Source organism: Opisthocomus hoazin, chromosome 21 (genome assembly GCF_030867145.1).
Source record: "Opisthocomus hoazin isolate bOpiHoa1 chromosome 21, bOpiHoa1.hap1, whole genome shotgun sequence".
Taxonomy (NCBI): domain Eukaryota; kingdom Metazoa; phylum Chordata; class Aves; order Opisthocomiformes; family Opisthocomidae; genus Opisthocomus; species Opisthocomus hoazin.
In genome coordinates this window covers 7,633,894-7,659,553 of record NC_134434.1, presented here as the reverse complement: position 1 = coordinate 7,659,553, position 25,660 = coordinate 7,633,894, and the positions used below count along the sequence as shown (strand labels likewise).

The window sequence follows — 25,660 nt, the reverse complement described above, 5'->3', positions numbered from 1 at the left end:
GCCTCAGTTTCCCCGTCCGACAGCAAGCGCTTGCAGCAGGGTGCCCTGTGGGAGGGAGAGTGGCTTGTGGGGTCACCCGCTGGGCCCCACCATCCCCGTCCCGCTCCCGTGCAGGCTGAAGCCCTTCACCTCCTACAAGTTCCGCGTGAAGGCAACAAATGACATTGGGGACAGCGAGTACAGCGAGGAGTCCGAGTCGCTCACCACCCTGCAGGCGGGTCAGCGCGGGCTGCAGCTCCTGGGGCAGGGAGAGCGGGTGCCCACCCGCCTGGGCATCCCCCCGTGCCAGCTCTGGAGCCTCACCACCCACTTCTCACCCCCTCAGCCCCGGAGGAAGCCCCCACCATCCTCTCCGTCACCCCGCACACCACCACCTCGGTGCTCATCCGCTGGCAGGTACTGTCCCCTCCGCCGTGGGAGGTGGCACCGAGGCGTTCTGGGGACGGCCAGCTCGGGGTGTCGGGGGGTCCCGGGTCGGAGCAGCCCCTCAGTGTCCTCCCCACGCAGCCCCCGGCCGAGGACAAGATCAACGGGATCCTGCTGGGTTTCCGCCTCCGCTACCGGGAGCTGGTGTACGACAGCCTGCGCGGCTTCACCCTGCGCGGCATCGGCAACGCCGGCGCCACGTGGGCCGAGCTCACCCGTAAGTGCTGGTGGCCCTGCCGAGCCCGGGGACGCGTGGCTGGGGGGGTGACCCGTGGGTGGCGGGTGGGGGGATGGGGCTGGGCAGCATCCTGGGCTCCACTGCCTCTCCTGGGTGCCAGCCTGGGGCTGTCGGGGTCGGGCTGTGCCCCGTGGAACTGTCACGGGACCCCTCGTGCCACCAGGTTCGTGGTCCCAAGCACGCTTGTCTGCGATGTTGCTGGCTCAGCGTCGCTGTGCTCAGCCCCCGTGTCCCTAACGCGGGTGTCTGTGTGACGCTGTGCTGCGTGTGTCCGGCTGTGCTGCCGTCCTCAGACCCCGAAGGGAACAGGGTCGCATCCATTTTGAGGGCAGCAGGGACACGGGTGACGAGGGCAGAGCCCAAGTGCGGACCCTGCCCCATGCACTGCTCTCCGCCGTGGTCGGACCCCCCGTGGAGACCCTGATGCCCAGACCCAGCTCGTGCCGCGCAGGGGATGGGGCTGGAGGATGCAAAGGCTCCTCGATGCTGTGCCAGCCCCGTTGGCTCCCGGGGGTGACAGGGCCTTGCAGGGGACCCCTGGCCCACCCTGGGGCGGGCAGCCGTGCTGGGGTGGGCACTCAGAGGCGGGAGCCCACCCGTGCCGCCTGCGGGACTAACCGGCCGCCTGCTCTCCCTGCCCCGTGCCGCCCAGCCGTCTACGCCGTGCACAACCTCAGCGAGGTCTCCCTCACCCAGTACGAGCTGGACAGTAAGTCCCCGCTCCCCCTGCCCCTCCCCGCGTGCATCCTCCCCCCTGCCACCCCCCCGTGTGTCCCTGCCCTCTGCATGCCCATGCTGTGGGGTGAACCACATGCCCTGTGCTGGTGAACCACGTGCCCTGTGCCAGTGAACTGCATGTCCTGTGCCGGTGAACTGCATGCCTCATGCTGTGGGAGAACCGCATGCCTGTGCCGGTGAACCACATGCCCCGTGCCATGCCGGTGAACCACGTGTCCTGTGCTGATGAACCACGTGCCCCATGCCAGTGAACCGCATGCCCCATGCCATGGGAGAACTGCGTGCCTTGTGCCGGTGAACTGTGTGCCCTGTGCCATGGGGTGAACGATGTCCCCTGTGCCATGGGTGAACCACATGTCCCGTGCCGGTGAACTGCATGCCCCGTGCCATGGGAGAACCGCATGCCCTGTGCTGGTGAACCACGTGCCGTGTGCCGTGCCGGTGAACCACGTGCCGTGTGCCGTGCCGGTGAACCACGCGCCCTGTGCCGTGCTGGTGAACTGCGTCCATGGGGACACCTCTGCCTGTCCGCTCCTGTTGCTCCCTGGGGACACAACGCTCTTCCCCAGCGAGGGGGGCTCTGCCGGCTCCCCTGGGGGGGAGCGGGACCCCCGCACCAGCCGCAGGGGAGGTCCCGCTGACCCCTTCTCCCCCCGCAGACCTGAGCAAGCATCGGCGCTATGAGATCCGCATGAGCGTGTACAACGCCGTGGGCGAGGGTCCCCCCAGCCCCCCCCAGGAGGTCTTCGTGGGCGAAGCGGGTGAGTCCACTGGCACGGCACGACCTTGCGAGGGGCTGCCCGTGGCTGGGTGCCATGGGGAGGGGGCTCTGCTGCCCCGGTACACCCCGCTCCCACCCCTCTGCTGAGAGAAGGCCCCCCCGTGTCGAGAGGGGCTTTGCCCCACTCTGGTGGCAGCAGGGCTGTGACCCTGTCCCCCTCTTCCGACACAGTGCCCACCGGCGCGCCGCAGAACGTGGCCGTGCAGGCAGCCACTGCCACCCAGCTGGACGTCACCTGGGAGCCACCACCCGCCGAGAGCCAGAACGGGGACATCCAGGGGTACAAGGTACCGCGCCTCGTCGCCTGGGAGCTGGCACCGAGCAGGGGCAGCGCCCGGGGGGGACGCAGGGAGCGGCTGGCGGGGCACTGGGTGTGTTGGGAAGGTGCTGGGTGCTCCTGGGGTGCGGGCTGAGCTCCTCGGGGAGACGCTGGGTGCGGTGGTGGGGCTGGGGGGCTCGGGGGGATGTGCCGAGGAGATACTCCGCACCCTGGGAGATGCTAGGCGTGCTGCTGGGGAGGGGGTCCCGGGGAGATGCCGGGGAGGTGCCCGGTGTCCCGTCCCGGTGCTGAGCGGCCGCGGGGCGGCAGGTGGCGCCCTCGGCCCCGGGATGCGCCGGGATGCTGCTGGGATGCACTGGGATGCTGCCGGGATGCTGCTGGGATGCTGACGGGATGCTGACGGGATGCAGTGGGGTGCTGCTGGGATGCACTGGGATGCTGCTGGGATGCAGTGGGGTGCTTCTGGAATGCAGCCAGGATGCTGCTGGGATGCAGTGGGGTGCTGCTGGGATGCAGCAGGATGCTGATGGGGTTCAGCCGGGGTGCTGATGGGATGCAGTGGGGTGCTGGTGGGATGCAGCCGGAATGCAGCTGGGATGCTGCCGGGGTGCTGACACGGTGCAGCAGGGATGTGCCAGGGTGCAGCCGGGATGCAGTGGGGTGCAGCCAGGATGCAGCTGGGGTGCTGACAGGGTGCTGCTGGGATGCTGCCGAGATGCAGCGGGGTGTTCCCGGGATGCAGGCAGGATGCCGCCGTGATGCAGCGGGGTGCTGCCAGGCTGCCCAGCCCCATGCTCTAGGCACCTCCTTGGCCACCTTCCTCCTCCTCATCCCTGTCCTTTGAGATTCAGACACTGCTCGAAGGTGACCTCAGCACGCTGGGGTCTGTGGCGCGGCGATGCTGGGCCCTGAGCCCTGAGCCATGTCTGATGCCCGGCACAGCCTGGAGTTCCTTTCCGTCTGGCACGCTCAGAGCTCCCAGCCACGCTGGGACAGGGGCTCCGGAGCCCGGGCAGGGCTCCGTGGGGTGTTTGGACACAGCCAAGGGCCTGGGGGAAGGCAAGATGGGCCGGATCCGTGCACCACCCAGGTCTCCATGCCCCCTCCTCCTCCTGCAGGTCCACTTCTGGGAGGCCCAGCGCCAGAACGAGAGCGCCCGGGTGAAGACGCTCTTCCTGCCCGAGAACGGGGTGAAGCTGAAGAACCTGACGGGGTACACCTCGTACTGGGTCAGCGTTGCTGCCTTCAACGCCGCGGGAGACGGGCCCCGCAGCCCCCCGGTCCAGGGGCGGACGCAGCAGGCAGGTGGGGCCCGTGGCACGGCTGCCCCCAGCCCTCGGCTCGGTCGCATCCAGACCCTCCTGCCCCTGGGCTCTGTGGGGAGGTGTCTCCAGGGGTCCAGCTCCGACGAAGCCCGTCTGGTGCCCCTTCATCCCAGCTCTGTGCTGGCTTCTGCTCCCGCTGAAGCTCTGGGCTTACCCCCCAGCGTTTGTGGGTTGCGGGGACACGGAGGTGAAGGTCTTTGCTGAGGCTTGAGGAGAATGAAGGTCTTGAGGACCCAAGGAGGACACTCGTTCTCCTAGCTGTGTATGGTGCCCTGGCAGGGTGTGTGCTGCAACGGGGACAGGGGCACAGTGAGGTGGCACCAGGGTGGAGTGAGATGGTGATGACCAGTGCCCCAGCCCACTAGGGTGAAGGCAGGGAGAGGGGCCAGCTCGGCGCTGGGGATGTCCCCCGTGAGCGCTGAGCTGACGGCGGCCGTCCCGTTCCCCACAGCCCCCAGTGCCCCCGGCTCCATCCGGTTCAGTGAGCTGACCACCACGTCGGTGAATGTGTCCTGGGAGCCACCGCCGCTGCCCAACGGCATCCTCGAGGGCTACAGGCTGGTCTACGAGCCCTGCATGCCTGTGGACGGTGAGGGCACGGCCGGGGTGCTGCGGGGAGCTGGGGGGGACTCCGGGGAGGACCCTGCTCAGTCTCCATCCCCGCAGGCGTCAGCAAGATTGTGACAGTGGACGTGAAGGGGAACAGCCCGCTGTGGATGAAGGTGAAGGACCTGGCCGAGGGCGTGACGTATCGGTTCCGGATCCGGGCCAGAACCTTCGCCTATGGGCCAGACGTTGAGGCGAACATCACCACGGGGCCTGGGGAAGGTAGGGGGGGACACGCGGGGTTGCGTGCCGAGTCAAAGGAGGAGGTGCGGTGGGGACAGTTCCCCCAGTGACACCAGGGCTGGCATGGCTGCATGCCAGTTTGGACCCCCCTGCCCATGCCTCCAGCTCTGCTCTGGGTCCCCAGGTGCCCCCGGTCCCCCCGGTGAGCCCTTCATCTCCCGCTACGGCTCGGCTATCACCATCCACTGGTCGAGCGGGGACCCTGGCCAAGGGCCCATCACCAGATACGTCATCGAAGCCCGTCCTTCAGGTACTGCAGCTCCTCTCTGCTTTCCATCCCCACCTCTGTGCCAGCAGTGCCTTGGGTTCAGGAGAAGGGGAAACTGAGGCAGGGACCGCTGACCTCTCCTAGGCCACCTGACGGGCTGGATTGGGGATTGGGATCTGGGTGTCTGCGCTGTCGGCCGTGTGCCAGTCCATGAGGACCGTTCTGTGGGTGCAGACTGGGGCTGATGGAAAGCGGCTGGCGAGCCGCGGAGCAGCACCGGTCGATGCTGCTGCTCTCGTAGAGTCACAGAATCATTGAGGTTGGAAAAGACCTCTAAGATCATCGGGTCCAACCATCACGCCAACCCCCCCATGCCTGCTAAACCATGTCCCCAGGTGCCACATCCCCACAGTGTCTGAACCCCTCCAGGGATGGGGACTCCACCACTTCCCTGGGCAGCCTGTTACAGAACATGGCACGGAGATCCCGGTGCTCCATCAGCCAGGCGAGGGGGGCACCAAGGTTGTCCCCAAACAGGGGGACCCTGCTCCTGTGCAGGCAGGGCTGGCAGCCGGGACTCCCCAGCCCCGCGGCAGGGAGCCAGCAGCCACGGCCGGGCTCTCTCCTGCAGCCCCGAGTTAACGATTTCTCGCTGCCGCAGAGCTCAGACGACCCAATCGATCGCTGGCGGGGGCCGGTGCCGCTCCCCTGGGGCTGCGGTGGGAGCCGGTCCCCAGGGAGCTGCCTTGCCCTCGGCCGCGAGCGGGGCAGGCGATCGAGCAGCCGCGTGCGTCCCTGCGGCTTTTTAATGACGCTGCGGCGAGCGAGCTCGGTGCCTGACGGGGCCGGGAGGGCCGGGCAGATGGCGGACGGCGCACGCTCCGGGATGGAGGGCGATCAGTCTCTCCTGCGGAGCCAGTGCCCTGCTCCCAGGCCCCTGCTCTCTTCCAGACGAGGGGCTCTGGGACATCCTCATCAAAGACATCCCCAAGGAGGTGACCTCCTACACCTTCAGCATGGACATCCTCAAGCAGGGGGTCAGCTACGACTTCCGTGTCATCGCCGTGAACGACTACGGCTACGGGACCCCCAGCACGCCTTCCCCCTCCGTGTCAGGTAGCCGGCAGGGACAAGCGTGCGCGTGTCCCCGGGGGATGCTGTCACCCCCTGTGCCGGAGGGAGAGTCCCAGTGTTGCTCTGTTCCCACGGCCATCGCTGAAACCCAGCTCCCCAACACTGCCTGGCTCCTGCAGAGCCCCACATCCCGCTGCCAGCAGCATCTGCCAGCACTCCCCCTGCAAAGCCCCCCATTACCCCCTTTTGACCTGCTTCCTCATGTGGATCCAGGTCTCACAAAGTTCCCCAAGGTGACCCCATGCCCTGCAGTGGGGTGTCCCCATCCATACTGGTTTGCCCCCCCCCCCAATTCCCATTTCCCTCTGACACTCCCTGCTGTGCCCCAGCCCAGAAAGCCAACCCGTTCTACGAGGAGTGGTGGTTCCTGGTGGTCATCGCCTTGGTGGGGCTCATCTTCATTCTCCTGCTCGTCTTCGTGCTCATCATCCGTGGGCAGAGCAAGAAGTACGCCAAGAAATCAGACTCAGGTGAGCGCTGGGGACCTGGTGGGTTGTGACGGGACCCTCCGGGGTGCCAGACGGGGGTTGCAGAGCCCTGACCCCATCAGAGCCTCCCTGGGGCTTCCCTGCCTGGCTTCAGGGTCTGAGCGGGGCTGTGGGAGCCTGCCTCGGGGCACGGCTCCTCCAGAGACCCGGTGACAGCCGAGAAAGATGCTGTGGGCTTCCTGCAGAGCGCTGGGAGCTGAGATTAAATAAGCGACTTCTCCCGCTGTCAGCTGCGGAGGCAGGGCAGCGCGGGGGCTCGGCAGAGGTCACTGGGATTAGTCAAACACAGCTCTGTTTTCTTAGCTGTATCAAGGGCTCAAATTGTGGGGAAAATCCAGACCTCCTCGTTAAGCAAACGGAGCTGCTGAGCCGGGAGCCAGAGGCGATGGGGCAGGTCAGGGTGCGAGCCAAGGCGGGCAGCTCGGCACGGCCGGCGGCGCTGGGCACGGGGCTGATGCGCGGCCGCTGCCCCGGGGCTGGCACCTCGTGGGCGTCCCCAGGCTTCGGTCTCGCCAACGTCGGAGCTGGCACAACCTTCCCCAGGCCATTCCCCAGCCCCTCTGTGCAGGGTCCGGGCCCGGGAAGGGTCTGGGGGAGGCTGAGCACCCCGTCCCGCAGGGAACGGCTCCAAGGCGACCGCCCTGAGCCACGGCGAGATGGTGAGCCTGGACGAGGGCAGCTTCCCCGCCCTGGAGCTCAACAACCGGCGCCTCTCCGTCAAGAACTCCTTCTGCCGGAAGAACGGCATCTACACCCGGTGAGGACCCCCCGCCGCAGCCCCCTCCCCGGGCAGGGGGGAGTTTATGCAGTCATCGTGCCCTGTCCCTCCATCGTGCACTCGCTGTGGGATGGGTGCGGGGCTGGGGGCTGGCACCCCACAGGGTGACCCTGTTCTGCCCGGTGTCCCCCCTGCCATGACGTGCCGGGATGCTGAACAGCCTGAGAAGCTGGGAATTCCTGAGAGCCCATGGGCAGGGTCCTTGGGGGGGCTTGGCATGGCGTAGGGGTGGTCCCTGAGCCTTCCCCGGGGGTCGACTGGGCTGAGCACCCACCTCTCCCCGAGGTCCCCACCGCGACCCAGCCCCGGCAGCCTCCACTACTCAGACGAGGACGTGACCAAGTACAACGACCTGATCCCCGCCGAGAGCAGCAGCCTGACGGAGAAGCCCTCCGAGGTCTCCGACTCCCAGGTGACCGCCCAGGGCTGCCCGCGGGGACGGGGATGCGGGGCGGGGGGACACAGGGGCAGGATGGACGGCGCTGGGAGCCCTCCCCGAGCATCAGCCCCGCTCTCTGCCCGCCACCACGCAGGTCCTGGGGTACAGCTGGGAAAAGCGATGCTGGTCCCGCTCCCCTGCCCCATCCCGCTTTTTAGGCAGCGGCGTCCCCCGTGGCTTGGCAGCACGGAGCCAGAGCGAAGCTGGCACAGCCCCCGGTCCCTGTGCCGGGGATGTGGCACTGTGGGGGGTCCCAAGGGCTGCTGGGGACAAGGGGACCGGAGGGCAGCGGGGCTGGGGACTGTCCCGTTGCCCGGTCGCTGGTGGCAACGGCCGCAGCTCTGCCAACCCTGCAAAAATGGCACCTTTGTGTCCTCCCCGGGGAAACGGGCAGGAGCGCGGCCGCGGGCAGCTCCCCGGCCTGGCAGCCCCCCGGGAGACCACGGGAGCATTGCCCACAGGGATGGATGCTGGGCGGCATCTGCAAAGATGAGGCTGAAGCCCAGGGGAAGGACTCGGGGGTCCCCATGGCCATCCCCGAGCAGGAGAGGGACCAGCCCCGGGGGACCCCCCACATCGCCGCCCGCACTGGCCGTTTCTTTCGCCTTCGCCCGGCGAACGCCGGCTCCGCTCCCTCTTGCCCGAGCGGGGCTCGAGTGGCTTTTGAGGAGCTGTGGAGAGCGATGGGAGCTGGCGCGGGCGCCCAGCCGCTTCCCCACCGCCCTCAATGGGCCCTTTGTGCGCGGCGAGGGGAAGCTGAATCCAATTACCGGCAGCAGCGGGGAGGCACGGCCGCCAGCAGCCGCCCCCCAAAACCACCCTCCCCGCCAGCCCGGGGCACCCCAGCACCCTGCAACCCTTTTGTCAGAGGTTTTATTTTCCTTCAGCAAGAGGCAGAAGCACCCCAGCGGTGCTGCAGCCTTCCCAGCCCCCGAAGTCTTTCGGGATGCGCTTCCCAGCATCCCTAAAAGAGCACCGGGAAAGCTCACCTTGGCTTGGGGGCTGGTGGGTGATGCCCCCCGCTAACCCCGCTGTCCTCTTCCTTAGGGCAGCGACAGCGAGTACGAGGTGGACCCCGGCCACCAGAAAGCCCACTCCTTCGTCAACCACTACATCAGCGACCCGACCTACTACAACTCGTGGCGGCGGCAGCAGAAGGGCATCTCGCGGGCGCAGGCGTACAGCTACACCGAGAGCGACTCGGGGGAGCCCGACCACGCGCCCCTCTCCAACAGCACCTCCACGCAGCAGGGCAGCCTCTTCCGCCCCAAAGCCAGCAGGACTCCCACCCCCCAGACCCCCGCGAACCCCCCCAGCCAGCCCGGTACCCTCTACCGCCCACCCAGCAGCCTGGCCCCTGGCTCCAGAGCCCCCATCGCTGGATTTTCTTCTTTCGTTTGATATTTAAACAGAAGAAGCAAAAACAAACAGGAGAAAAAAATTATAAAAAAAAAAAGGAAAAAAAAAAAGAAAAAAAGAAAGGAAAGCCCCAAGAAATGGAGAAAAAAGAAACAAGTGGCAAGAGGGAGAAGAGGAGGAGGAAGCGGAGAGGCCGAAGGGATGCAGCGGTGCCGTGGGGGGCCGAGGCCCCCGGTTCAGGCTCGGCGCCGCGGCGGGTGCTTCGCTTTCTCGGCAGCGCCGGAGCAGAACGCCGAGCGGCTTTCCTGGGGCTGGGGAGCGAAGCCCAGCTCCTCTCTTTGGCCAAAGCTTTCTGCGTTACGGACTCCTTGGCCGAGGTGGGGCGGGAGGGCTCGGCGTGCCGGAGGGGTTGCACCGGACTTGGCCCTTGGCACGTGCCCTGGCTGCCCCCGAGCTGCTGCCGGCCTCGCCGGGGTCCCGTGGGTGCTGCCAGGCTTGGGGCACTGTGCCAAACCCCGGCCCTCCCCCGCCAGCCTCCCCCAGGCCATGGGGACAAGCGGTGACACAGAGACCCCCGAGTGAGCAGCTCTGCTGAGCTTAAAACCTCTGGATGTTGAACCCCCCCACCCTGGACCCCCCCAGCCTTTGGGAGAAGGGGGCACCCCCTGCTCCAGGAACCCGGGGACCAATTAATTCCTCCCCTTGTCTGTGCCTGGCCCGGCACAGCCCCCCAGGGAGAACCCGGGACAGACCCCAGGAGACCCCCGCCGGGGTGCAAGTGGTGCTGATGTTCCCCTCCCCCGATTTTGCACCCCGGGGCTCTGGCGAGGGTTCGGACAGGGCGATGCTGTGACCGTAGCCCCCCCTCTGCATTTCTGGTGGTTTGGGGTTTTTTTTTTAGTGGGGTTTTGCGCAGAGGCCTGGGAGCAGAAGGAGCACGCAGGGGGCTCCGGGGCTGTGTCGGTGGTCTCTGCATAGAAACCCCCCCCCCCCAGTGCCTACCGGTGAGCCAGGCACCAGCCTGCAGCACCCGGGCTGAGCCGAGGGCGATGCCAATAAACAGCCTGAGGATCAGCGCGTCTCGCCTCTCCGTCACCCTGCTGCGGCCGAGCAGGGGCTGTGGGGACGTGTCCGTCTGTCCCGCCGCCCCGGCTGGGCTTGTGTCGGCCCGACGGCACCGGGGAAGGAGCTGGGCAGAGGGTGCCGGGGGGCTGTGGTGCCAGGATCGGGCCCAGAATGGTGCGGGGAGCTGTGGTGGCCGTATCCCTGCGTGTTTGGGGTCTGTGGCTGGAGGAGAAGGGGACCTCGGGGTGGGGTAGGGGAGGAGGGAGGTGACCCCACTGCACCGGGCGCTTTCGGCATCGCTGGCACCGGGGATCTCTCCTGGGGCGGTTGGCAGCCGCCCTCGCCGCCTGCTGTGCCCTTCAAGCCCGGCAGGAAAATCCGGGTGACGCGCTCGGGCTCCATCGCCCGTCACCCCGCCGGCAGCTGGGGCCGAGGGCTGGGGAAGGCTCAGCGTGCCAAGCGCCAGCGCCTGCTTCCCAGGGGCCGTGGGGTCTGCACAGCCCCTTCCCGCAGGACCCGGCGTGGGCAAGGGTCTGGGGCTGCCCCAGGGAGCGTTTTGTGGGTGCTGTGTTTGGGGAGCGGTCGGAGCTGGGGGTGCATGAGCCGGTGCTGCAGCCCCCCCTTCGCCTGTCCCCTGGGCTGGGGAGAAGCCGGGGGTGCTGTGGTGGCAGAAGCACCGTCCCCACCTCGACGCGTCGCCGTGTCCCCAGAACCGGGGGCATTTCTGGCGGGTGACCTGCTTGGGAGCTGACGCCGAGAGGAGCGCAGCACCCAGGGGTGCCCGTCCCCTCCCCGGGCAGCGAAGCGAGCCCCGACACCCCGCTCGGGCAGAGACATCTGCACGGGGGGCAGACGGGGGGGTCTGCGCTTGGCCGCACAAATCCTGCCCCTTGTTTGCAGCCCAGCTCCAGCCCCAGGCGTCCCGGCTTGTGCAAGAGAGACCTTCCTGCCACCGGGGCTGGGACGCGGAGCTGCCGGAGACGCCGGGGCAGAGCAGGTCTGGGGAGTTGAGCAACACAGGCGAGCTCCTGGGGCGAGGGACACTCCCAGTGCGAGGGACGCTCCGGGTGCAAGGGATGCTCAAGGTGTAGGGGACACTCCTGGTGCGAGGGATGCTCCCGGAGCAAGGGATGGTGCCAGTGCGAGCGATGCTCTCCTCCCACACAGGGCATGGTGAGCAGCAACAACCCAGCAATGGTCCCTGGGTGCGTCCCCCGTTGCGGGGACAGCGGGGTGCAGGTCCCGGGAGGTGCCTGCATGGAGTCTGCCTGTGGTCCCCGGCACGGCGGCATGCCACAGTCTTGGCAGCCAGGGCAGAGCAGAGCCCGGGTCCTCATCACCCACCCTGGCCCAGCTTGTCCCTGATCACGGGAAGAAGCCGGAGGGTGCAGCAACATCTGCGGCAGGTTTGGAGCTGGTGCCGTGCCAGGAGGTGAAGCCACTGGTGTGGCTGTGGCCGGAGCGCCTGGGGCCTGATGGAGCCAAGCCGAGCCCTTTCTGCTGGTGGTTTCCCACAGGTGAAGGATGCAGCACCCGAGGAAGCGCCAGAGCCCGCATCCCACCACGCAGCAGCTTCGCCCTCCGCTCCCCGGGGAACCTCCCTGGGAGGGTCCGGCAGCCGCGTGGGGCACAGAGCCCGGTGTGGGCACAGCAGAGGTGGGCTGGATGCTGGTGGCACTAGCAGGAGCTCTCGCTCACCTGTGCTGCCTCAGTTTCACAGAATCCCAGCATGGTGGGGCTTGGCAGGGCCCTCTGTGGGTCACCCAGCCCAACCCCCTGCCCAAGCAGGGTCACCCACAGCAGGCTGCACAGCACCGCGTCCAGGCGGGGCTGGAATATCTCCAGAGAAGGAGACTCCACAGCCTCCCTGGGCAGCCTGGGCCAGGGCTCCGTCACCCTCAGAGGGAAGAAGTTCTTCCTCATCTTCAGCTGGAGCTTCCTCTGCTTCAGTTTGTGCCCGTTGCCCCTTGTCCTGTCGCTGGGCACCACTGGAAAGAGTCTGGCCCCGTCCTCCTGACCCCCACCCTGCAGATATTTAGAGGCATTTCTAAGGTCCCCTCTCAGCCTTCTCTTCTCCAGGCTGAACAAGCCCAGCTCCCTCAGCCTCTCCTCGTAGGAGAGATGCTCCAGTCCCCTCCTCATCCTCGTAGCCCTGTGCTGGACTCTCTCTAGTAGCTCCTCATCTTTCTTGAAGTGGGGAGCCCAGCACTGGACACAGCACTGCAGATGGGGCCTCACCAGGGCAGAGCAGAGGGGGAGGAGAACCTCCCTTGCCCTGCTGCCCACAAGCTGGCCCCACGGCACGGATGCTGGGCTCACGGGACAAGACGCCGTGCTCCCTGCCGAGCACAGACACCTCTCCCCTGTCTTGGCTTTCGCTGTGCTGCTGCCACAACCAGCTCTTTCCAACAGTCCCTCCCGCTGCCCCGGACCCCCGGGCAGGTCTGGCTGCCCGTGCCCAGCCCCGCTGCCACCCGCGCTGCCGGCTCTCCGGGCTGCTCCGTGCAGCAGACGGGCAGGGCGAGCCGTCGGCAGCAATCAGTCCCCGGGGACGGAATCGGCCTTGACGTCCCACCCGACCGCAGCTCGGCGGTGGCCTGCAGTTCTCCCAAGGCCGCCCGTTTATCGGGGCTGGGCGAGCCGAAGGAGGGCAGAGGGGAGAAGCTGCACCCCCAGCCCTCGCTGTGCGGACGGGGGGCACCGCAGCGGTGCCCGCTCGCTGCCCCAGACGCGATGGGGAGGTGTTTGTGTGCCAGAAGTGGGGGTTGTGACCCGTAAAGCTGGGCTGAACCCTGTGATTTGTTTTTATCTATTTATTCCAGCCGAAGCGGCGCTGGTGGTGGAGAGGTTGAGTAGAGAAAGTTTATTTTCCAGGTTGAGATTAGCTCAAGCGAGGAGTAATCAGAGAGAAGAGAAATGCCCAGCGCGCGGTGGAGAAGCAGCCCCGCACCCCGCGCTCTCCCTGTCCTCCGGATTTCTCTGATTCCCCGCCAGCTCCTGGGGCAGAGCTGGGTGTCCCCACCTTTCCCTTGCCTTGGGCTGTGGGGACAGGGACAGCCCCCCCCTGCCACCCCGGGGGCTAGATGGGACTCGCGCATCCTCAGATGCCGTCTCCCGTGCCGTGCCGGGCTGCGAAGCTCGTGGTGCCGGCAGAGCTGCCGGCAGCGGGGAAGGCAGCAGGGCCCTCCCGGGGTGACGGGGAGAGGAGAGTGGCGTGGAGGATGGATGGATGGACCCTGGCCTGTGCACCCTGTCCCGCGGGCGTGGGTGCCCAGCACACCGCGGTGCCCTGGCCAGAGGAGTCTCTGCGCCAAAGCTGTGCCAGGGCGGCCAGTTTCCATGGGTGCTGCCGGCTGTGGTGGGTCCCAACCGAGGCCACGCTCCAGGGTGAGCCGGGGCGATGGGTTCCCGGGCGGGCAGTGGGTTGTGTGAGCGCTCACCCATGCACCATGGGTGCCGAGGGGCCGGTGGTGAGCAGGCAGCGTGGTCCTGCCACCGGTTTAGCCGGGTAACTGCTCACGGCGGGGCGAACGGCGCGGGGAAGGGGTGAAACCCCACGTCCATGGGTGCACGCTGGTGCCCGTGGGGTTGTTGGGGTGGTTGTTGTGCTGGGCGCTGGAGCTGGAGGGATTTGGGGGGGGGCTGTGGGGGCAATTCCCCATTCCCAGCACCCCCAGGGTGTGCGGACGGCGATCCCCGCACCACGCGGCGGCTCTGGGGCTGGGGGAAAGCACCCGCCTCGCTCGGCAGCATCTCCTGCGCGGCAGACAAAGCTGGCAGGCACTGGCGGCAGGCGGGGGGGACGGGGCTGCCGGGAGACTCGGGCGCTTCTCCCTTCTCATTTCCCGAAGTGCTTTTCAATCCTTTTCTTTTTATTCTTCTCCGCTTTCAAAAGCGGCTGAGAAGGAACCAGTGAGGGGTGCAGGAGGGGTGGGAGCGATGCGGCCGCCCGCTCCGTGCTCCCGAGCCTCTCAGCACCCCGAGCTCGCCGCTGTCTCCCCAGGGTCGCATCCAGCCCCGGGGCTCAGCTGCTGCGGAGAAGGGAAGGGGCCCACCTCTCCCAGGCAGTTTTTCGGGTTGAGCGGGTGCTGCTCTTCCCAGCCGGGGTTAGGCCAGCCCGCGGGAGCCTTCGCCGGCGGCTCCCACCAGCCGGATGATTTTAATCCCTCCCGACTGCGCTGTCTCAGCCAGCGCCCTGCTCCCGTGACAGCGTCAGGTGAGGCCGCGCTGGTGCCGTGCCAGCCTGCAATGAACACACGCCGGCCCCATGCGAGTAGGGGGCTCTGGCAAACCCTCCTCCTCTTCCTCACCCACCGACAGACCGCCGCTGCATCCAGCCGTAGCTCCCAGGGGACCCCTGCTCGTCTCTTGGTGCGGGGCTTTGCCTCCTGCCTCAGTTTCCCCATATGGAAAGCAAGGAAAATAAAATTTCCCAAACAAACCGGCTATGAAAACGGCAGTGGCGTGAGCCGAGGAAGCAGCACGGCCTGGGAAGGAGACTGCAGGCACCGGTGGGAGCGGCGTGGTGCCAGACACCCGGGCTGCGGGCAGAAGGCGGCTTGGCCGCGGTGCTCGGAGCCCGTCCGCCGTGCCAACCCCAGCATCGCCGCCGTGCCGTGCTCATCCCTGCTGCCTCGTGCCCTTTCCACGGAGCGAAGTGTCCGCGCCAGACCCAGCCATCACAGTGCCCGGTGCCGCCCAGCCCCGGCTGCCACCGCGGCCGCGGCCCCCAGCCTGGTGCCACCAAACCCGGGCGATGGAGCTCCGTGCACCGGCGAGATGGGAAAGCGTCACCCCACCGCAGCATCGTGCCCCAGCACCCGAGCCCCCTGGGTCACTCGGCCGGGGCAGCACGGGACCCCGCCACACCCGGGCCTGGGTCCCTCTGCAGGGTCGCCAGAATCTGCAAGAATCCGGAATCTGCAAGAAAGGCTGGGAGCAGGGAGGTGGTGGAGGATGAGTGCGGGAGCTGCAGCCCCGCGGGTGTCACGGTCACGAGTGGAACGGGGGAAGCGGTGCTGCCCCGGGGCTCAACCTGCCTGTTCCTGGCGGCTCGGTTCGGCTCTTAATTTCCCTTAATTAATTAAAGTCGGGCGCCCCACCCCGCCTCCTCAACCCCCGGTCGCTCTGCCAGGGGTGCAGCCAGCCCCTTGCTCTGCCCCTGGCGACCCCACTAGGGACCTTCCCGAAGGAAAGGATTGGGGACCCCCACGGACCCCCGCACTTGGGACCAGCCCGAGGGAAGTGATCGGGGACTCCCACGGACCCCCGCCCCCTGCTCAGGAGGGGCCGGGACCCCACTCGGGACCCGCCCGAGGGAAGAGATCGGGCACACCCGACCCCCGCCCAGGAGGCGCCAGGACCCCACTCGGGACCCTCCCAAGGGAAGGGATCGGGGACCCCCACGGACCCCCGCACTCGGGACCAGCCCGAGGGAAGGGATCGGGGACCCCCACGGACCCCCGTGCAGGAGGGGCCGGGACCCCACTTGTGACCCCATCCAAGGGAAGGGATCGGGGACTCCCGGGGACTCCCGCCCAGGAGGGGCCAGGACCCTACTCAGGACCTTCCAGAGGGAAGGGATTGGGGAACCCCACGGACCCCCGCACCCCGCACAAGAGGGGCCGGGACCCCACTCGTGACCCCCCCCCGGGCGGGGCCGCGCGCGGCACAAGGCTCACTCCCCCGCCCCCCGCCCCACTCGGGTTTGAACGGCGGGCGTGGGAGCTGCCCCGTGACGTGGCGCCGCGCCATTGGCCCGGGCGGGGCGATGACATCATGCCCGCCGCGGCGGCCGCGGGGGGGGCGGTCTGGCTCCGGCTCGGCTCGGCCCGGCCTGGCCATGGAGCGGCGGCGGGGCCCGGGCGCGCAGGTACCGGGGCGGGGTCCGGGCCGTGCCGGGGCTCGGCTCGGGGAGGGGGAGGCAGCCGGAGCCCGGCTCGGCCATTGTCCGGCGGCGGGCGGGGTCGGCGGGGTGCCCCGCACCGGGGAGCGGGGCCGGGGGGTTGCGGTGAGTCCCCGCCACGCACCGGGGAGCGGGGCCGGTGGGCGAAGGGGGGGTCAGGAGGACGCGGAGCCGGGTTTGCCCAGGCTGGGGCACCGGCTCGGCTCGGCTCGGCCCGGCCCGGGGGGGAGGTTCCCGGTGCCCGCACCCGGCCGTGCCCGCAGCCGGGGCGGTGGCTGCCCGCGGCCCTTCGCGGGAAGCCCGGTCCTCCCCTCGCTGGAGCGGGTCCAGCGGCACCCCGGGGCTGGGTGCTGGGTGCTGAGTCAGAGCTGCCCGAAAAATCCCCCCCACCCAGCCCCATCCCGCAGCCCGGGCCGGGGGTCGGGGCTTCCCGGCCGACCCCCAGCCTCCTCTCCCGCCCCGCTCGCCCACCCCGTCAGCTCCCGTGGGTGCCCCGGAGAGCGGGGAGCTGCCCGGTTCCGCCAGCCCGGGCGTGGGGCTGGGTGCCAGACCCGCTCCGGTGCCCGGGGAGCTGGGGGCGGTGGGCAGCAGTCGCTCGGGGGGGTGCTGGGCTCTGCCCACGCCGCCCCGCTCTGACCCCGGCGGGAGCAGCGGGATGTATAGATATTTCCGAGCGCCGAATCTATAGATCGGGAAGGCTGGGATCTGCGAGCTGGGATCGTTAATGGTCTGGGGGAGAAACTGAGGCACGGGGTGAGGGAGCAAAGGGCAGATCTCCGCACCCCGGGCCGGGGCTTTCTCCCTTGCTGGGCACGCAGTAAACAAGTCTGTTTTGGACGCGGCTCCCTCGGAGACGGTGGAGTGAATCCAGCTGAGGTTTAGCACCGGGGAGGTTCGGTGGCTTGGGTCCCGCGGGGACGGGGGGGGAAGAGCGAGGTTGGCCGGAATCCACATCGCCGGGGCCAGCCGGCGGCTCTGTGCCACGGGCCGACCCGGTGCCGGGGCTCCTTCTGCGGCCTCGCCAGGCAGCCCCGCCGCCGGCGGCGTTGTGCTGACCGCGGCGGTCTCTCCCTTTGTTTCCCTGGGTTTTGTCACGAAGGCGAACGGCCGCCGTGGGCACCCCGAACCGGCCGGCTGCGGGGTGCCGGGCCCCACCGGCGGGTAGGGTGCCGCGGCCAAGCCGTGGGAAGCCTGCCTGTTTACTTCCCGTCCAGCCCAGCGAAACCGCAGGAATTCAGAGCCTGGCGGAGGTCGGGAGGTCTGTTTAGCCCCGGTATCCTGTCGGACCCCGGCCGGCCCCTGTCGCTGTGGGAGAGGGGGTCGAGGCCAGCCAGAGATAACCCTTCCCCCCGGAAACGTCCCCTCCTCGCCCCGGAGAGCCGCGGGCTGGTTCGTGGCCCCGGAGCAGGAGGATTTATGGTCCTGTGCGTGTTCTGGCGTGCCCTGCCAGCTTGCTGAACTCCGGCGAGCTCCCGGTCGGCGGCGGTCCCTCGGGGAGCACTGCTCCACTTTTGGCACCGGCGTGCGATGGTTTCCCCGGCTCGGCGCTGATCGGCGTGCGACAGCCCTGGTGAGACCCCAGCTTCGCCTCCCGCCCCGGCTCTGACGCTCACTGCCGGCTGCTTTTCCGCTTCCAGAGGTGCTGCCGAAGCTGCTCCACTCATCCCATGCTGAGTCCTGGTGCCAGGGACAGGACCAGACCTGTCGCCCGCGCCGGGGAGGAGACGGTCACCGGGGCGCCTGGGCTGCCCGCGCTGACGGGTCCGTCTGCCCCCAGGCCCTGGGGAACCCGACGCCGGGGTGGGACAGCGGGCTGGTCCCCTCCCGGGGATGGCGGTGGCAGGGCGTGATCCGGACCCTGTCTCGGCAGCTGTCTGCCAGGCAGCGACATCAAAAAGCCACCCGAGCCGGATCCCTGAGGGGCAGAGCACCGGGAAGTGGGGCTGAGCACCCGGCGCGTCCTCCCTGCCTGGCGTGCGGCTTCTCCCTGGCGCCGGGAGGGCGTGGGGGGCCCGATCCCGCCCGGGCGGGGTGGGGGGAGCATCCTTTGATTTCTGGGCTGGAGGGTGCTGCCTGGGGCACCCTGTGCGGCAGAGCCGGGGAGGCTCGTTTGGAGCCGGCCGGGCCGGCCAGGATGCTTTCCCCCTCCATGGGTTTGGCTCTCCCAGCCCGTGAGCGGGACCAGCCAGGGACAGGACGCGTGGGAGCGTGGATGGGCTCGGCGTTTCCCCCTGTGCACCCATGCCCTGGCTTCTTTCTTTAAGCCGCTGGTGCCCGTGACCCCACGGGTGACTGGTGCTGAGCGGGATGAGATGGGGAGGATGAGGGGGGGGTCTTGCGGGAAGCCTGCGCCATCAGGGCGTGTGGTCCCTGCTCGGCACCCAGTGCGGCTGTCCCACCCTCCACGCTGGCTGCGGGACCCCTTCGCAGGGGGAAATCGTGTCCCCGGGGACCCGAGGCTCTTGGTCCTCGGAGCTCACGGTCCCAAAGGGCTGAGAGGTGGGAAGCGGTGCGTGGTCCAGCAGTTTGCTTCATCCCTCTTGTCCTAATAAATGTTTATAAATATCTGCAGGGTGGGGGTCAGGAGGACGGGGCCAGACTCTTTCCAGTGGTGCCCAGCGACAGGACAAGGGGCAACGGGCACAAACTGAAGCCCAGGAAGCTCCAGCTGAACCCGAGGAAGAACTTCTTCCCTCTGAGGGTGACGGAGCCCTGGCCCAGGCTGCCCAGGGAGGCTGTGGAGTCTCCTTCTCTGGAGATATTCCAGCCCCGCCTGGACGCGGTGCTGTGCAGCCTGCTGTGGGTGACCCTGCTTGGGCAGGGGGTTGGGCTGGGTGACCCACAGAGGTCCCTGCCAACCCCCACCATGCTGGGATTCTGTGATCCGTGCTCAGGGGTCCCATCCCCTCCCCTTTCCCCAAAGCCCTGCTGGGACTTGGCCGGGCTCGCTGCTCCGGGACAGGCAGCGCTGCCTGCGAGATCTCTCCGGTTACAGAGCCGCTTTCCCTGGTAGGGAGCCGGAGAGGCGGCGGCGGTGAGGCCGCCCTGGCCTGGTTTCCTTTGTGAAGGCTCCGGCGGCAGCGGGAATGTCACAGGATCCGCTCCCGGGAGCGAGAGGGAGAGAAAAGGGCTCTGTGTGCGGGGCTGCGCGGGCAGCAGCGTCCCGCAGCGCTGCCGTCGCCTCTCGGGGTGGGCTGGCAGCAAAGCCTCGAGGGCTGGGGGAGATTTTGGCTGCTACAGAAAGACTTGGTGGGCAGGAGCGTCGAGGAGGGGGGGACGGGGACACGACGTGGTGGCTTGTTTGGAGGCTGCGATGGTGATGGAGAGCTGCTGGCCGGGGAGGCTGCTGCGGCACGCCGGTACCGCTCCAACCTCCCGGTGGCCCCTTTGCTGAGGCTCATAAAGTATCTCGCAAACACTGAACTTGGCCCCGAAATCTAAATACAAGGCAGGGACAGTCCCCAGATGGCCTAAATCAGCAGCACGGTTGCCTGGCCCAGCCGGGGAGCTCGCCGGGAGTGTTTGCTTTATGTAAAACCCAAGGCGGGAGGAATGCTGGCCTGCGAGGAGACCTTGCAAGGAGAAAAAAAGTCTGCGGCAGGCACACGCGTGTGCACGCGCGCTCGGTGGGGCGTGCCGGGGGTCCTGGCGAGGGGAGCGGGGCTCCGGCGAGCCTTTGGATGGGGCGAGCCGGGAGGGAGCCCAGCCGGCTCCCGGATTGAGGGTGCGGACAAGGTGGCACGGCTGCTGCAGCTCTTCCTCGGGCTGCTGGGGTTAAACTGGAGTGTCCTGGTGGACGACAGGGTGACCACGAGCCAGCAGCGTTGCCCTGGCTGCCAAGAAGGCCAGTGGGATCCTGGGGTGCATCGAGAGGAGTGTGGGCAGCAGGGCGAGGGAGGTTCTCCTGCCCCTCTGCTCTGCCCTGGTGAGGCCCCATCTGCAGTGCTGGGTCCAGTTCTGGGCTCCCCAGTTCAAGAAAGATGAGGAGCTACTGGAGAGAGTCCAGCACAGGGCTGTGAGGATGAGGAGGGGACTGGAGCATCTCTCCTATGAGGAGAGGCTGAGGGAGCTGGGCTTGTTCAGCCTGGAGAAGAGAAGGCCGAGAGGGGACCTTAGAAATGCCTCTAAATATTTGCAGGGTGGGTGTCAGGAAGACGGGGCCAGACTCTTTCCAGTGGTGCCCAGCGACAGGACAAGGGGCAACGGGCACAAACTGAAGCCCAGGAAGCTCCAGCTGAACCCGAGGAAGAACTTCTTCCCTCTGAGGGTGACGGAGCCCTGGCCCAGGCTGCCCAGGGAGGCTGTGGAGTCTCCTTCTCTGGAGATATTCCAGCCCCGCCTGGCCACGGTGCTGTGCAGCCTGCTGTGGGTGACCCTGCTTGGGCAGGGGGTTGGGCTGGGTGACCCACAGAGGGCCCTGCCAACCCCTGCCATGCTGGGATTCTGTGATTCTGTCCCCCCGACCTCCCCCTATCCACCATGTGCCATTGCGTCCCCGGGGCTCTGCCGCGGCAGGATCCGGTGGTCGCCCCGCTGACGCTGCCGCCTCCACGAGGGAATGGGACCCTGCGCAGGGATGGATGGGGAGCGTGGCCATGTGCCACGCCGCCGTGCCACGGCCGTGTACGGAAGCTGCACGCAGCGGGGCTGGGCACCGGGACTTTGCACCTGCGTGGGGTCAGAGTCCGTCAGCCTGCTCGGCATCGGCTCAGCCGCATCCTGCTCGAGGCCCTGCTGCCGTGGCGGGGGACGGACGGGCGTCACAGGGCAGGTTCGGGAAGGGATGGGGGGGTGGGAGCTGCGGGGCCGATGCTGTGTCCCGCTCGGTGTCCGGCTGGGCTGGTACAGGGCCAGGGTGCGCGGGGGACCGTGCCGCCGTCGCTGCCCATGGGCTGTGGGGCCGGGGCTCGCTTCCAGCCGACCCCCGCAGAGCCGCTCAGCTGCACCCTGGGGCTGGGGGGAGGCAACAGGGGTGACGCAGCCCCTGCCCCGAGGCTTGCTCAGAGCAGAGGCGTCGGTCCTGTCCCTGCACGCGTCACGGGGCCGCGGTGTCGCCGGCGGTGCCCGGAGGGAGGAAGCGGGCGGCCGTGAGCCCTTCCTCCCCGACAGCCTCTCCCGGGACCACCTGGGGCTGCCTGGCGCCGGGGAAGCGCGGGATGCGGTGACGTGGTGGCTGTCCTTGTCCCGTCCTGCACGGCCAGGGGCACTGGGCTGGACAGGTCAGCCGGTGGCAGCGAGGTGGCCGCGGGAAGGAGGAACGTTCCTCTCCACGTCCCGGTCAGCCAGAGCCCTCGTCATCTCTGCCAGCCCTGAGTCACAGCGGTGACAATGAGGTGGCCGGGGAGGGTGGGCACGGTCACATGTGGGACGCAGCGAGGAGTGGTGTGGAAGGCTTCGGGGCGCTCACGGGCAGCGGCACGGCTGTGTCCCCATGTCCCCGTCTGCCCGGGGTACCCTGGGGTGCCTGCCCATCCCGGCACGCCGCTCGGCTGGCCGTGCCACCCAGGCTCTGCGCCCTCCTCGCACGCTTCCTGCCGTCTGTTTCCAATTCCTCCTGGCCTCCGCTCCTCCCTGCTTTCTTCCAGTTAAAAACAACAAAAAAAAGAAAAATCCCAGGCATCTTCTCGGCGTGCAGCTCCCGGAGGCTCGAGCGCTGCCGTGCCCTGCTCCGGCAGGCTGGGGTGCAGGGAGGGGATGGTGGGTGCCCATGGCACCCCGCATCCCTCGTTGTCCTCATTCACATGGGGCACAGGGTCGGGGACTGTCCTGCAACACGGCAGTGCCCAGGTCTTCCTCGTGTGGTCCGTTCTCCGTGGAGGGGGTCTGGGGAGGTCTGGGGACCCGTCCCCTGGGAGCGATGCCCTGCGGGGAGGCTGTTCTGGGGGAGCGGAGCTGCTGGCGGGGTGAGGGCTGGTGACAGCGGGGCCGTGTCCTCAAAGCCTGACCGTGTCCCTCTCTCCTGTCCCCTAGGACTGACCCATCCGTGACGCCGGTAGGAGCGCAGCCGCAGAGCGCCAGGCGTTAAGCACCGGCCGGGTCCGTGGGACGCGCGGCTCCGTCTCGGCCGCCCCGGCGCAGCCGGTTCCCCGCCGCGGCGATGCCGATCCTCAAGCAACTCGTCTCCAACTCTGCCCACTCGAAGCGGCGCTCGCGGGCCGACCTGACGGCCGAGATGATCAGCGCTCCGCTCGGGGACTTCCGCCACACCATGCACGTGGGGCGCGCGGGGGACGCCTTCGGGGACACCTCCTTCCTCACCAGTAAGGCCGGGGAGCCGGAGGCGGGCGAGGAGCCGGGCGCCTCCAAACCCAGCCTGCTCTCCCGCCGCTTCCGCAGCAGCAAGCGCTCGCAGTCGGTGACGCGAGGGGACCGGCGGGACATGCTGGGTTCGCTGCGGGACTCGGCCCTCTTCGTGAAGAACGCTGTCTCCCTGCCGCAGCTCAACGAGAAGGAGGTGGACAGGAGCGCGGGGCAGCTGCCCAAGAGCCTCTCGTCCAGCCCCGTCAAGAAGCTGCCTGAGGAGGGGAGCCCCGAAGAGGAGCAGCGCCCGAACGGGGCGGCCGCCGGGCCGCTGAGCCCCGGCTTGGACGAGCGCGACTTCGGGGACATCACGGAGCTGCCCGTCGTGGTGGCCAAGAGCGGGGCGGGCATGAAGCACGCCGAGTCCATCATGTCCTTCCACATCGACCTGGGGCCTTCCATGCTCGGGGATGTCCTGAGCATCATGGATAAGGAGCAATGGGAGGGGGAGGAAGACCCCGAGGCGGAGGAGAGCCACGAGGAGGAGGTGGATGCCGCCCTGCCCGGCTCCCCGGCGGCGGCGGTGGCCCCACCGAGCCGGAGCCCGTCCCGCGGCGGCCGCTGCCCCAGGGACAGCAGTTCGGCGTCCAGCTGCGTCTCGGGGCCGGAGGAGCGCAGCCCCGTCCCCGGGCCACCGAGCCAGCGGGGAGGCCCCCCGAAACGCCCCGACAAGGAGTTCTCCTTCGCCGACGAAGACGATGACGAGATCAGAGTATAAAAGGCGGGCGGCCGAGCCAAGGGGTCTGGTTCTCATTTGCGGTTGCCTGGACACGGGGCCGAATACCCCGGCGCTGCAACGTGCGGCACCGGGGAAGACTCAACCCCTCTCCCATTCCTCTCCCCGTGCGGCGACAGACGTGCCGTGGCAGGACAGCGCTCTGCTCCGGGGCCGGGGACAGCCCCGACGGCCCCCGGACAGCCCCAGCACATCCCGGGAGGGGAAAGCGGACTCGATTTTGGTTCCTTCTGTTGGACTTTGGAGATTAGCTCTTTTCTTCCCCCCCCTGCTGCCCATGTAAAGCAATATAGGATCAAATAAGATGAGGCTTCGAAGTTTTAGCCCCTTTAGTAATATATATATTTTTTTCCGCCGTATGGTTTTTACTGCTCTCTGATTTGTACTTAACTTTCTTTATTCTCTCGCTTTTGGTTTTAATGGAGGGGAGATTTCCCACGAGGAAGGACTTGGCTCTGGAGCTTGGAGGGGGCCTGGGACCGTGGGTGGCTCCAGCTCCCCGGGTTCCTTGGGGACCTTCTGCAGACCGAGAGCCTCTCACCCCGTGCTACGGTGGGGGCTTGCTCCCCGTCCCTTGGATGGATGGATCCGTCCCAGATCCCGGACCCTCCAAACAGCCCGGGGATCTCCGGGGTGCCCCTGGCCAGCCCTGGCACCGTCTGCTCCCGGGGATGCCGATGGGAGCATGGGTCTGTCCCCGGTGGGAGCCGGGGTGAGCTCCGGTGTCCCGTGCGCCGGGCAGCCGCCGTCACGGGGCCGGGCAGTGCCGACGCTGGGCTGGTGCGGGCGGGTGGAAGAGGAAGGTTTTATACCACGTATGTACAAATGCAAAGAATAAAAGGAAATAGTAGTGACCGCGGTGGCCTGAGTTCCTGGGGATGTGGCGTGTGGGGACACGCGTGTTCGCACCCTGCTGCAGAGGTGGGGACCGGCTTTCTCTGTGCTGCCGCCGTCCCCAGACCCTGTCCTGCCGCCTCCGCCTTCGCTGCCTGGCCCTGGCGGGAGTCCTGGCCGGCATTTGGGCACCTGCAGCGGCAGCGCTTTATCTGCCCATCGCCCGGGGCTGCCTGCGGCGCAAGGAAGCGGGCGAGATCCCGCTGACCGGATCTGGCTCCGGGCTGGGACCCTCTGGCCAGGCCGGTTCCTGCCAAGGGACAGCTCTGCCAAGACCCCGCTGCCTTGCTCCCTGCCAGCCATGGAGGAGGGGACGACGGTGGCGGGGCAGGGCTGGCTGTCCCCGCTCCCACGGGCTGTGGCCAGGGCTGGGGTTGCCCCGGGTGTTCCCGGCCCCTGCCCACCCCAGCGAGGGTGGATGGAAGGGCTGTATCCAGCCCGGCGAGTGGGGCGGATCAACCATCCCACAGCCAGCTTCCCGCAGCGCGAGCCGGGCTCTGCCAGCGCCGGGGCTGCCTTCCCTCCCCAGGCCCACGGATGGAGCCGGGCTGCGATGGGGTGAAGCCCACGGACGAAGCTGGGCTGTGATGGAGTGAAGCCCATGGATGGAGCTGGGCTGTGATGGAGCGAAGCACTGGGAGCAGCCCTGGAGCCCTTCCCGGAGCGGGTGGAGAGTTCTTCTCTGCTGGGAGCTCCAGCCAGGCTCTCCTCAAGGATGCTGGGTGGGGAGGAAAGGATCTGGCCCTTCCACCATCTCCTGGTCCCAGGAGATGCCCCTGCCATCCCAGAGGGATCTCCCCTGGTGAAGCCGGTGGGAGCGGGCGCGCTGTGCCACGGCGGGGACACAATGGGGTCCTGTGCATGCGCCAGCGCCGATGCAGCGCCCTGCGGCGTGGGACATTGGGCTATTGTGCGGGTCGGGGAGAACAACAGCAGCTGCGGCTGGTGGCTCTGAGCTCACCGGGCTGCCTCTGCCCTGGTCGCTGTGCCAGGGCCCCAGGGCCGCTGCACCCTGCCCTGAGCCGATGGTCCTGGTCCCTGCCTGCTGCGGGGTCCCCAGGCTGCTGCGGGGACCTGGCTCCTCTTGTCCCTTACTGATGCTGGGCTCCCCAGTTCCAGAAAGATGAGGAGCTACTGGAGAGAGCCCAGCGGAGGGCTATGAGGATGAGGAGGGGACTGGAGCATCTCTCCTACCAGGAGAGGCTGAGAGAGCTGGGCTTGTTCAGCCTGGAGAAGAGAAGGCTGAGAGGGGACCTTAGAAACGCCCCTAAATATCTGCAGGATGGGGGTCAGGAGGATGGGGCCAGACTCTTTCCAGTGGTGCCCAGCAACAGGACAAGGGGCAACGGGCACAAACTGAAGCCCAGGAAGCTCCAGCTGAAGATGAGGAAGAACTTCTTCCCTCTGAGGGTGACGGAGCCTGGCCCAGGCTGCCCAGGGAGGCTGTGGAGTCTCCTTCTCTGGAGATATTCCAGCCCCGCCTGGACGCGGTGCTGTGCAGCCTGCTGTGGGTGACCCTGCTTGGGCAGGGGGTTGGGCTGGGTGACCCACAGAGGTCCCTGCCAACCCCTAACATTCTATGCTCTAATGCAAAGCAGTGGGACAGGGCAGGTCACCAGGGTTTGCACCCCTCTCCCAGGACCCCCTCGCTGCCAGGGGCTTCACCGGTGCTGCAGGGAGAGGAGAGGCCCTGGGGCAGCTCAGCACCGGCCGCCTG

At 68.0% G+C, this 25,660-nt stretch overlaps 3 protein-coding genes across 9 annotated transcripts in view; 2 read left to right on the top strand and 1 right to left on the bottom strand.

Annotated features, from left to right (window-relative positions):
• The window catches only part of SDK2 (sidekick cell adhesion molecule 2), a 55,109-nt gene extending 44,992 nt beyond the window's left edge, over positions 1-10,117 (top strand). For all 3 annotated transcript variants that reach the window (XM_075441149.1, XM_075441150.1, XM_075441151.1), the window contains 15 exons: positions 115-218; positions 326-396; positions 508-643; positions 1,317-1,373; positions 2,062-2,163; positions 2,355-2,470; positions 3,582-3,768; positions 4,240-4,377; positions 4,455-4,616; positions 4,762-4,887; positions 5,797-5,961; positions 6,309-6,449; positions 7,086-7,224; positions 7,531-7,657; positions 8,732-10,117. In XM_075441149.1, the coding sequence (XP_075297264.1) occupies positions 115-218; positions 326-396; positions 508-643; positions 1,317-1,373; positions 2,062-2,163; positions 2,355-2,470; positions 3,582-3,768; positions 4,240-4,377; positions 4,455-4,616; positions 4,762-4,887; positions 5,797-5,961; positions 6,309-6,449; positions 7,086-7,224; positions 7,531-7,657; positions 8,732-9,085 (2,125 nt within the window). In that variant the 3' untranslated portion in view covers positions 9,086-10,117. The remainder of the gene's footprint in view (positions 1-114; positions 219-325; positions 397-507; positions 644-1,316; positions 1,374-2,061; positions 2,164-2,354; positions 2,471-3,581; positions 3,769-4,239; positions 4,378-4,454; positions 4,617-4,761; positions 4,888-5,796; positions 5,962-6,308; positions 6,450-7,085; positions 7,225-7,530; positions 7,658-8,731) is intronic.
• RPL38 (ribosomal protein L38) overlaps positions 1-25,660 on the bottom strand; it is a 488,213-nt gene that overhangs the window by 108,255 nt on the left and 354,298 nt on the right. The gene's annotated exons all lie outside the window — the stretch shown is intronic.
• Positions 15,900-23,899, top strand: CDC42EP4 (CDC42 effector protein 4). 4 transcript variants are annotated; one of them, XM_075440766.1, is made up of 2 exons: positions 15,900-15,980; positions 21,984-23,899. In XM_075440766.1, the coding sequence occupies exon 2, from the start codon at positions 22,111-22,113 to the stop codon at positions 23,029-23,031; it is 921 nt and encodes a 306-aa protein (XP_075296881.1). In that variant the 5' UTR covers positions 15,900-15,980; positions 21,984-22,110; the 3' UTR covers positions 23,032-23,899. The 4 variants fall into 4 exon arrangements, with proteins under 4 accessions (XP_075296881.1, XP_075296883.1, XP_075296882.1 ...); XM_075440768.1 differs by lacking the exon at positions 15,900-15,980 and adding an exon at positions 16,099-16,118; XM_075440767.1 differs by lacking the exon at positions 15,900-15,980 and adding an exon at positions 17,525-17,583.